At 37.5% G+C, this 12,478-nt stretch overlaps 1 protein-coding gene across 4 annotated transcripts in view; it reads right to left on the reverse strand.

Moving 5' to 3' along the window:
- LOC128648497 (histone-lysine N-methyltransferase SETD1A-like) overlaps nucleotides 1–12,478 on the reverse strand; it is a 235,883-nt gene that overhangs the window by 113,578 nt on the left and 109,827 nt on the right. The window contains exons 3-4 of one of the 4 annotated variants that reach the window (XM_053701204.1): nucleotides 10,071–10,351; nucleotides 8,882–9,094 (exon numbers count right to left, since the gene is read on the reverse strand). The exons of 2 other annotated variants lie outside the window; for them this stretch is intronic. In XM_053701204.1, coding sequence (XP_053557179.1) covers nucleotides 8,882–9,094; nucleotides 10,071–10,308 — 451 coding nt within the window. In that variant the 5' untranslated portion in view covers nucleotides 10,309–10,351. The remainder of the gene's footprint in view (nucleotides 1–8,881; nucleotides 9,095–10,070; nucleotides 10,352–12,478) is intronic. One more of the 4 variants, XM_053701205.1, reaches the window with a different exon arrangement.

The following is a 12,478-nucleotide window of genomic DNA, read 5'->3' on the forward strand; positions in this document are numbered from 1 at the left end:
TTTCAAAAGTACATAAGGATGCAAAAAAGAAAACAGGGTGTCCGATTGTTTCGGCAATAGGTTCCCTATACCAGAGTGTGGCACAGTATGTGGATTACCATCTACAGGATACTGTTAAAAAAACAAGCTTATTTACTTGACTCAGTGGAACTGCCGTCCTTAACATCGCCGCCACCTACCTACATTTCTTAACCCCTAATTTGCTGCTCCCAACGTCGCCACCACTATACTAAAATTATTAACCCCGAATCCTAAGTCTAACCCTAACCCTCACACCCCCTAACTTTAATATAATTAAAATAAGTCTAAATAAAACATATTATTAATAACTAAATAATTCCTATTTAAAACTAAATACTTACCTATAAAATAAACCCTAAGCTAGCTACAATATAACTAATAGTTATATTGTATCTAGCTTAGGGTTTATTTTTATTTTACAGGCAAGTTTGTATTTATTTTAACTAGGTAGAACAGTTACTAAATAGTTATTAACTATTTATTAACTACCTAGCTAAAATAAATACAAATTTACCTGTAAAATAAAACCTAACCTGTCTTACACTAACACCTAACATTACACTACAATTAAATAAATTAAATTAATAAAATACAATTACCTAAATTACAAAAAACAAAAAACACTAAATTACACAAAATAAAAAAAGAAATGATCAGATATTTAAGCTAATTACACCTAATCTAATAGCACTATCAAAATAACCCCCCCCCCAAAATAAAAAAACCCTAGCCTAAACTAAACTACCAATAGCCCTTAAAAGGGGCTTTTGCGGGGCATTGCCCCAAAGAAATCAGCTCTTTTACCTGTAACAAAAAAAATACAAAACCACCCCCCACCAGTAAAACCCACCACCCACACAACCAACCGCCCAAATAAAATTCTAACTAAAAAGCCTAAGTTTCCCATTGCCCTGAAAAGGGCATTTGTATGGGCATTGCCTTTAAAAGGGCATTTAGCTCTTTTTCAGCCCAAAAGCTCTAATCTAAAAATAAAATTCACCCAAAAAACCCTTAAAAAAACCTAACACTAACCCCCGAAGATCCACTTACAGTTTTGAAGACCAGACATCCATCCTCAACAAAGCCGGGAGAAGTCTTCATCCAAGCGACAAGAAGTCCTCAACAAATCCAGGAGAAGTCTTCATCCAAGCCGGCAGAAGTGGTCCTCCAGACGGGCAGAAGTCTTCATCCAGACGGCATCTTCCATCTTCAAAACATCGGGCGCGGAGCATCCTCTTCTTCCGACGACTAACGACAAATGAAGGTTCCTTTAAATGACTTCATCCAAGATGGCGTCCCTTTCATTCCGATTGGCTGATAGAATTCTATCAGCCAATCGGAATTAAAGGTGAAAAAATTCTATTGGCTGATGCAATCAGCCAATAGGATTGAGCTTCAATCCTATTGGCTGATCCGATCAGCCAATAGGATTGAGCTCACATTCTATTGGCTGTTCCAATCAGCCAATAGAATGCAAGCTCAATCCTATTGGCTGATTGGATCAGCCAATAGGATTGAAGCTCAATCCTATTGGCTGATTGCAACAGCCAATAGGATTTTTTCACCTTTCATTCCGATTTGCTGATAGAATTCTATCAGCCAATCAGAATTAAAGGGACGCCATCTTGGATGACATCATTTAAAGGAACCTTCATTCGTCGTTAGTCGTCGGAAGAAGAAGATGATCCGCGCCCAATGTCTTGAAGATGGAGCCGCTCCACGCCGGATGGATGAAGATAGAAGATGCCGTCTGGATGAAGACTTCTGCCTGTCTGGAGGACCACTTCTGCTGGCTTGGATGAAGACCTCTCCTGACTTCGTTGAGGACTTCTTGCTGCTTGGATGAAGAATTCTCCCGGCTTCATTGAGGATGGATGTCCAGTCTTCAAAACTGTAAGCGGATCTTCGGGGGTTAGTGTTAGGTTTTTTAAGGGTTTATTGGGTGGATTTTATTTTTAGATTAGGGGTTTGGGCAGTTTAAAAAGAGCTAAATGCCCTTTTAAGGGCAATGCCCATCCAAATGCCCTTTTCAGGGCAATGGGGAGCTTAGGTTTTTTTAGTTAGGTTTTTATTTGGGGGGTTGGTTGTGTGGGTGGTGGGTTTTACTGTTGGGGGGTTGTTTATATTTTTTTTACAGGTAAAAGATCTGATTTCTTTGGGGCAATGCCCTGCAAAAGGCCCCTTTTAAGGACTATTGGTAGTTTAGTTTAGGCTAGGGTTTTTTATTTTGGGGGGGCTTTTTTATTTTGATAAGGCTATTAGATTAGGTGTAATTAGTTTAAATATCTGATCATTTCTATTTTTATTTTGTGTAATTTAGTGGGGGGTGGGTTTAATTTAGGTAATCGTATTTAATTTAGGTAATTGATTTAATTGTAGTGTAAGGTTAGGAGTTAGTGTAAGACAGGTTAGGTTTTATTTTACAGGTAAATTTGTATTTATTTTAGCTAGGTAGTTAGTAAATAGTTAATAACTATTTAGTAACTATTCTACCTAGTTAAAATAAATATAAACTTGCCTGTAAAATAAAAATAAACCCTAAGCTAGATACAATGTAACTATAAGTTATATTGTAGCTAGCTTGGGTTTTATTTTACAGGTAAGTATTTAGTTTTAAATAGGAATTATTTAGTTAATGATAGGAATTTTTATTTAGATTTATTTTAATTATATTTAATTTATGAGGTGTTAGGGTTAGGGTTAGACTTAGGTTTAGGGGTTAATATGTTTATTATAGTGGTGGCGACGTTGGGGGCAGCAGATTAGGGGTTAATAACATTATGTAGGTGTCAGCGATGTTGGGGGCAGCATATTAAGGGTTAATAAGTATAAGATTAGGGGTGTTTAGACTCGGGGTTCATGTTAGGGTGTTAGGTGTAAACATACATTTAGTTTCCCCATGGGAATCAATGGGGCTGTGTTACGTAGCTTTACACTGCTTTTTTGCAGGTGTTAGGCTTTTTTTCAGACGGCTCTCCCCATTAATGTCTATTGGGAAATCGTGCACGAGCACGTAAAACCAGCTAACCGTGGCTTTTAGCAGCGCTGGTATTGGAGTACGGTATGGAGCACAATTTTGCTCTACGCTCACTTCTTGCCTAATAACGCCGGGTTTATGTAAACCTGTAATACCAGCACTGTAGGGAAGTGAGCGGTGACAATAACGTGCAAATTAGCACCGCACCTCTCTTACCACAAAACTCGTAATCTAGCCATAAGGTATTTAATAGTGAACTATTGGATAATTGTAAGCTAAGTGTAAACTTAATACTTTGTAAAAACTTAACATAAAACTCATAACTTAAGTGCTAAAAAGTACACTAACACCCTGTCAGGATGCCAGAAATCAGACTGAGACGAGAAGTGCAAAAATAATCACACTTTTATTAATAGCAAAAAATAATAAAAGTCCACTAATCAAATAACAAGCCAGGAATCAAAACCAGAGCTGGTAGTCAGACGAGCTAAGTCATGGGCCCAAAGCAAATAGTCAGACGAGCCGAGTCAGGAGCCAAAGCAAGTAGTCAGACGAACCGGAATCAGGAAAAAGGAGAACAGCAGAGTCAGGAACAAGCCAGGGATCAGAAACCAGGAGGGACGTCAGACAGCCAGGTAATACACAGGAGCTCTCACAAACAGGTATGAGACAACGCAAGGGCAAAGCATACTGAACAGAGGCCTTTAAATAATAAGTGATGACATCACAATTCTGAGACTGCATCCTGTCTCACACGGATGATGTACAACAGTCTGGCCATAAAAGGAGGTGCAGGAAATGAGCAGCATCACACAGTATGCACCAGAGTCAGCAAGAGAGGTGAGTAAAATGGCTGCCAGCAGCACATGGCAAACATAACAGAGAAAAAACCCTGACAGTACCCTCCCATTAACGACCCCTCCCCCGCGGGAGGACAAAAAACTTATTGGGGAAACGGGCATGGAAGGCACGGAGGAGGGTGGGAGCATGAACATCAGAGGAGGGAACTCATGAATGCTCCTCCGGACCGTAGCCCCTCCAGTGAACCAAATACTGTACGAGGCCCCTGGACATACGAGAGTCAATAATGCTGCTGACCTCATACTCCTCATGGTTGTCAACAAAGATAGGACAGGGACGAGGCAACACAGTGGTAAACCAATTACAAACCAATGGTTTCAAGAGGGAGACATGAAAAACATTGGAGATGCGCATTGCAGGAGGAAGGTCAAGAGCATAGGCCACAGGATTGACCCATCGGAGTATTCGAAAAGGACCAACATAACGGGAGACAGTTTATTGGAAGGCACATGAAGGTTCAAGTTGCGGGAGGACAGCCAAACTCTCTCACCAACCTGGTAGGAAGGCGCGGGCAGACGCCTACGATCAGCCTGGAACTTTTGGTGCTGCATAGAACGATGAAGGCAATCCTGAATCTGCACCCACGTGGAACAGAGTTGGCGGAGATGCTCCTCCAAAGCCGGAATATCCAGAGACATGAATTAATCGGGCAACAAAGATGGTTGAAACCCATAATTCGCCATGAACGGGGATAACTTGGAGGAAGCATTAATAGCACTATTATGAGCAAACTCTGCCCAAGGTAACAGTTCAGACCAATTATTGTGGTGATCTGAGACATAGCAACGGAGGAACTGTTCCAGAGCTTGATTAGACCGTTCCACAGCCCCATTGGATTGAGGGTGATATGCCGAAGAGAAGGAAAGCTGGATCCCCATTTGAGCACAAAAGGAATGCCAAAATCTGGAGACAAACTGGCTACCCCAGTCCGACACTATCTCCTTGGGTAACCCATGTAAACGGAAGACCTCCCGGGCAAAAATTGAAGCAAGCTCCTGAGCGGTAGGCAACTTCTTCAAGGGAATGCAATGTGACATTTTAGAAAAACGGTCAACCACCATATCTACGTTTTTTTCTTAACACCTTAGACCTCATATCTTTGAGCACTTGCAATGTTAGGGGGTGTTAGGCTTAGACTTAGGTTTAGGGGTTAATAAATTGAGTATAGTGGTGGCAACGTTGGGGGTGGCAGATTAGGGGTTAATAAATGTAGGTAGGTTGCGGCAACATTGAGGACGGGAGATTAGGGGTTAATAAATATAATGTAGGTGTCGGTGATGTTGGAGGCAGCAGATTAGGGGTTAATAAGTATAATGTAGGTGTCGGCGATGCTAGGGGCGGCAGATTAGGGGTTAATAATATTTAACTAGTGTTTGCGATGCAGGAGTTAATATGTTTATTATAGTGGCGGCGACGTTGGGGGTGGCAGATTAGGGGTTAATAAGTGTAGGTAGGTTGCAGGGACATTGAGGACGGGAGATTAGGGGTTAATAAATATAATGTAGGTGTCGGCGATGTTGGGAGCAGCAGATTATGGGTTAATAAGTATAATGTAGGTGTCGGCGATGTTGGGGGCAGCAGATTAGGGGTTAATAAGTATAATGTAGGTGTCGGCGATGTCAGGGGCGGCATATTAGGGGTTAATAAGTATAATGTAGGTGTCGGCGATGTCGGGGGTGGCAGATTAGGGGTTAATAAATATAATGTAGGTGTCGGCGATGTCGGGGATGGCAGATTAGGGGTTAATAAGTGTAAGATTAGGGGTGTTTAGAGTAAGGGTTCATGTTAGGGTGTTAGGTGTAAACATAAATTTAGTTTCCCCATAGGAATCAATGGGGCTGCGTTACGGAGCTTTACGCTGCTTTTTGCGGTATGGAGCACAATTTTGCTCTATGTTCACTTCTTGCCTGATAACGCCAGGTTTCTGAAAACCTGTAATACCAGCGCTGTAGGGAAGTGAGCGGTTACAATAACGTGCAAGTTAGCACCGCACCCCTCATAACGCAAAACTTGTAATCTAGCCGTTTGTTAGTAGATTATAATTTAATTTTTATACAAATAAGCATGCAGAACTGTGTTAGTAGAATGAAATATAAATGCTTGCTTTAAAAAATACTATTAATAAAATTGGAGTAGCATGCATAATTTACAATTTTTAAGATTTTTGTTTAACATTTTTCAATGTTAATTCTTTTTTGAAGTTTTGATAAAAATTTTTAAATTTATATCTTTATAGATATGCGAAGTAAGAAAAGAAAGGGTAAACAGCCACCACGCTACCTTCGGTCAATGTTGGTGGAAACACCCAGGAGTGAAGCTTTATCTCCACCTATGCCACTAACACTATTGGATATTTAATTATCTCCCAATCCATATCAAGGTTTTCAACAAATGAGTGTAAACACAGACAAGTAATGGTTAGATGACATCTAATTTATATTTTTAAAATATTTGTTGGCTTCATAGTTGTTTATGTATCTCTTTTGTAACATAGATATTACCATGGAAGACCTAGAAAATATGGATGAAATAGATAGGGTGCCATTAGGTGAAGGGTTGAGTTCAGATGATAGTCAGCCAATAATTTTTTTTTTAAGAACAATTATGGAAGATAAAGGTATGTTTCATACTTATTACTCATAAAACAAAAAACAAAAAAAAAGTGTACAAAAGTGTAGAAGCCAATATAGTCGTTGATACAGATAATACACTAGCAGGAGGTAATAACTGTGAACAGATAATCATATTACAAATTCAATATGGATATGTAAAGTTAAATACTCATTGTTTTGTTTTTGTTATTCTACAGATGTATCTTCAACATCCACTACTGAAACTGAAGACAAAAGCACTCAGAGTTGTCTTGAAGATAATGTTAAACTTAAAATCTCTAAAATTAGGGCAACTTTGGGAATGTTATTGAAGCAAGTCGATTTACTGTACTGAAAATATGCTATTTGATTTTATTCTGTTTCTTTGTTTATAAAAAATTATTGAATATAATTTTCATAAGAAAATTGTTGGGCATCTCCAAATTCATCTAGAAAATCTGGAGTCTGACTTCCATCCTGACGTCCGGTATTTTCTTCTGAATTTGGATTTTCTTCTCTTATTGGTAATAGATTTATGGTTATCTCCCTTGATGAGTTTTTTTCCTCTAGATCAAAGAATATAAAATTTAAGAAAATTGTAAAATAAAAGCATTAACAGACGATTTAATAGATGGAATTGAAAGAGAGAGAGATTATAATACAGTCATCGCAAAAAATGTACATATTAACCAATGTAAAAAATAAATAAATAGGTAAATGAGAAATAACAGATATATCATTGATACATACCATCAAATAATGGCGATGAATGTCCAGTCAAACTATGGAACAAACATCCCAAATCAGCTATAAAAAAAAAAAAATTGGGCTTCTCTTGCCGCCTGACATACAATTACCGACATACACCGACGCATGGAATAGAGACCTTAACAATGTGGTTGGAGAGGAAGAATGGCTCAAGTCATTTAGATTGATTAAGCACTGCTCTGTTTCCGCAGTGGTTCAAGAGATACAACTTAAATTACACACTAGATGGTACTATACTCCTTCCCGGTTACGCCGATTCTTTCCGACTGCCTCAGCGGCATGTTGGAGAGGATGCGGCGAGATAGGAACACTCTCACATATATGGTGGTCCTGCCCTAAGTTGACGACATATTGGACAATAGTCATAGAGGAGATGTCTAGAATTTTGAATGTACACATATCAAACTCCCTTGAGACCATTTTGTTTTTGCATTTACCGGACTCCATGGGCAGGCAGGGTCGGGCCCTTCTTTTGATCATGCTAACAGGAGCGAAAAGATTGATCCCCAGATTATGGAAATCGGGGGAGTTACCTACTCTCGCAGAGTGGAGATCTGCCGTGAATGAATTGCTAATACTAGAAAAATTACATTATCTCCAGAGCAATCAAATTGACGTTTATGAATCCCTGAAGGCTATGTGGAAATCCCCCCTTCCTGATTAAACTATTTGCTGATCTCCGAGCATGTAAACAGTCTACCACTGAATAACTTGGGTTTCATCCTGGGAATCCTTCTTCCCCCTCTTCCCCCCTTCACAAATTCTCCTTTGGTTTATTTTTTTTTTTTTTTCTCTCTCTCCTTACTCTCTTTCTTTATGGGCCTGGTGTATATGGGCTTCTCCGATTGGAGCTTTTTTCTTTTTGTTATTATTTTTTTATTTTCTTTACTAATGCTAAAGGTTCTAATATCTCCACATGTTACGCAATATTGTTACAAAAAACCAAGCTTTGATCCCCCAACATATATGGACAGTTGAACTTGTAATTGAGCATCTAGTACGCCCTTAGGAGCGGGCAGGAATCATATATGAAGACTTGAGAGAACTTTTGAACTGCCACACTGATGTAGATGTTATTTTGACCTAATTGTAAGACAAATTACATTTCAAAAGCGATACTTATATCCCTAAATGTATGTTTTCGGTTTATACATTGTCCATGGATTGTAATTGCATATCTTTAAATAAAGCTTGTTTGAAAAAAAAAAAAAAATTGGATAATTAAAATTGAATTCATTTTAATAATTGACATCCTATAATATAAAAGGCCAGGTATGTTTGTCCGATGCAGTCATGCGCAGTACAGACTGCACCGCAAGACAAACATTCCTGGCCAGAGGAAGGATCAGCAGTGACCGCCGTGAGGATCAGACAGCAGAGAGGGTGGGGGATGCAGGGGCATGGCCGGGCTTGATTATATTCCCTTTAAATTAATTTTAAAATTACATTTATTATCAATTAATTTTGAGATTAATGACAAGCTCAGCTCATTAGTATATGTCATTCACCTGCCATTCCTATCTCTAAACTATATCGAAGTAGATTTAATGTAATGTCAATACTATAATTGTTGTACCTTTAATTTTTTTTCAACCATTTTTTTTATACATAGATAAATGATAGTGCTAATTTGTGATTTTGTTAGAAAGAATAATTTACTTACCAGTTCCTCTTCCAACACCGGTATCTGGAGTGCTGGTCCTTACATCAAGGAGTGTATCCGCAGATGAAGAACTGTGTGTGACAGTATATTTCGACCTTATAAATTGACCATGAGCTGCACTTGTAGATGGTCTCGAAACAGCTGCAGAAGATCTTGAAGAAGTGGGCGCTTCATTGGTACTCCTCCCTGGCTGTGGTTGTGGTGTCGGTGTAGCTTTAAAATTTAAAAAAAAAATGAATATTGTTATTAATCAATTGTTTTTTTCTTTTTTCTTTTTTTTAATTTACAGTTCAATAAGAAAGCTAATACTGGTAATACTCTGATCACACCAGTGGCTGTTGGCACAATCATTAAAGGGACATGAAAACAAACTTTTTCTCTTTCATGATTTACAAAGAACATGCAATTTTTTATTTTGTTATTTACTTCTATTATCTATTTTGCTTCATTCCATTGATATACTTTGCTGAAATTTTTAGGATAAGTGTACCTTTAATTGTGTAAAATGAAAGTCAATAGATAATAAATAAAAAAAGGCATGTGATCATGGGGCGGTCAGAATATGCTGAGATCAAAGTAAATATCATATTATTTACTTGTATCTAAGTATATTAGAAAATAAACATGGTCACATGGCATTTAATTACATCACAATTACAATTAAATTGGGCCTATTCTTTAAATTTTTTGACAAATTTTTATTGCAAAGGCACGGCATGAGCACAATTTTATCTTTAGGGATCACATTACATAGTTCTCCCCTATATTTATAATAAACTAATAAAAAAAGGTTTATATGCGTCATAAAAAGGTCTTTTACTATCGAGTAAGAATTTATTGCTTAGCTTTTGAATAAACTATTGTATGCATGAATAATACAGTAGATTTATATCCAAATTTTTCTTATATTCCCGTTATAGCTTCATACAACAGATAATTAGAGAAACCCGGTTATTGTTTAAACACATATTTTTAAAAATGTATTTGTATTATATATATATTTATTTAAAAAATCGATAGTAATACATTTTTTTAATAATGCGTCATAATTTATATGAATCAAAATCGTTGGGGCCTATGTGCGACTTAACGTACGTAAGCAGCTAATTTTTCATCCATAATATTGGACAAATAGAACTATCGTTATTTCACAAGCATTTGGCGTCAATTATTACGATAATACATTTACCTCTCAAATCACTGTCACAGTCGTCCATTATGCTGGTGATGATCTCAGGCCCTAGATGCTGAACAAGCTTCTGCTCATAGTCATTTAAGTCGGCCACATATGCTGGTCCACCCCCCGGTAGCATGTGCAGAATTTTTTTCTCTGGCCAATTTTGCCTTGGCGAAACGTTTGATGTTGTTATAACGTTTCTTGAGCTGTTCAACATCCTTTTTTCCAGGAGCCTGGGCACTAACTGCATCGCTTATCCGTTGCCAGATTATCTTCCTCCTTGAAAAATTGGTCTGTTTGACACAACATCCAAATAAATAATCATAAAGAGTCAATAATCATATCAATCAAAACTACGTTTTGCTGATGAGAAAAGTGAGGATTATTGGATTTTGAAGTGGTATCTGATCCAGATGAAGCCATATCAAATTTGTAAATAAATATTACAAAAATAACGCACTGTATGAACTGATCAAAAAATATTGAACAATAATAAAGTTGTTAAGAAAAGTTGCACTTTTATAGTAGACAAATTCTGTTCCTGCGACTACTATGACGTTTCTGACACCTTGCATGTCACGTGTTAATAATTGTCCATACAATTCTACTGACATTTAAGTACATTAGCTTAGTTGTGGCGAGCGAGGCATCAAATGTATCAATAATCCTCCACTGCTCACAGCGTGCTAGACGCCTCTATTTCTGGGTGGATTTTTAGTACATAATGACAGTGGACATCATTTCGCCCGCGGCGAGTAACAACAAGTTTATCCGCGTCTATAATGTCGAATTAGTTGACGGCTTAGTATATGGAGCCCTAAATCTCCACTCCTCTAGCCTTCAATTGTGACCTCTTATAACAAGCATTTTCTTGCAATAAACAGAGCTTCTGCCATCTCTGTATACGGGCCTTGAATATATTTATATAAAGTAATCATGTCACCTCTCAAGCTCTTCTCTGAACTTGTTGTAAGTCTGCAATGTACTTATTTAAGATTGGTCCCCAGAACAACACAGGTGAGGTCTTACCAGGAATTTATATAGTGACAAAATTATACTTTCCTCCCTTACATTAATGCCTCTTTTAACACATGCTAGTATCTTATTAGCCTTAGAAGCTGCTACTTTGCATTATGCACCCATCTTTAGCTTGTTATCTAGAAGTACTCCAAAATACCAATCCTCCTTTGTTATGCTAACTTAGTCCCATTTAAATAATTTGTTGTCTGCTTATTTTTACTTCCAAAATGTAGAACCTTGCATTTTTCCTTATTTAATTTTCCATTTACCTGCCAATTCTTCTATCTTTTTTTGTACATCCCCTAGTAAAGCAAGTTTATCCTGCAATGACCTTATAATACTTTGTATTATCTGCAAAAATAGAGATGTTGCTAATCAATCCTTGCTCCATGTCATTAATAACAATATAAAAAGAAAAGTACTGATCCATGGGGGACTCATCTGATACCTTTTAGTTTTGAATTGCTTTTAGGGAAGGTATATTAATGCAAAATGCGGAACTTTACACATTTCATTGCTACACTACAAAGATAATCAACACTATGTGCATGTTTTAATTAAAACCATTTTTTCTTGTTTGCCTTTGGTTATTGGCTTTTTGTCATTTCTGTACACTAAGGGCATTTGCTGAATGTACATGGTACGGTACGCTAAAACACAGCAGTACATGGTTTATGTAAGTAGTAAGTTAATGGAAATAAAACACTTAACTTAAAAACACTCGGCCAGATTATGAGTGGAGCACTAATTAACGCTCCCGCTCAAGCGTTAATTGGGCTACAAGCAGGGGCGGTTCTACACAGGGGCCCACAGGGGCCAGTGCCCCTATAAAAATGTCCCTGGCCCCCCCTGTGGCCCCCCTGAGCTGGCCACTGCGCTGACTGAAAAATACCGGAGAAGATCAAGGCTATTTATCTGCTTCCCTGTCCCTGAAACGCTGTCTAGTCACAGCGTGGGGTTAACAAAGTGAAGTAAAACGTGTGCAAACTAACCTAACGAGTGCAAAAAGCTGAACTTAGAATACTGCATGCACATTCATGTATTCCCCATAGAAGTCAATGGGGAAAAAAAGTGCATAAAAACACCTTACTCTCGTGCAAACCCTATTGCATATTCTCGTGTGCTAATCAGACATGAAAATATGAATATTTCACATGCCAATGTTCTGCACATAGCATTTATTCTGGAATACATTGTTCTTTATATATATATATATATATATATATATATATATATATATATATATATATAAATGATGTGTTTTTTGGTACAATATATATTTATAGAGGATTTAGGTATATATATATATATATATATATATATATATAGGTATGTATATATATAAATACATAGAAATGAAGGGGAACTGAAGGAAGGAAAGGCAAATGAAGTTCAAAGTA

The sequence above is a fragment of the Bombina bombina genome, chromosome 2 (genome assembly GCF_027579735.1).
Source record: "Bombina bombina isolate aBomBom1 chromosome 2, aBomBom1.pri, whole genome shotgun sequence".
In the NCBI taxonomy this organism is placed as follows: domain Eukaryota; kingdom Metazoa; phylum Chordata; class Amphibia; order Anura; family Bombinatoridae; genus Bombina; species Bombina bombina.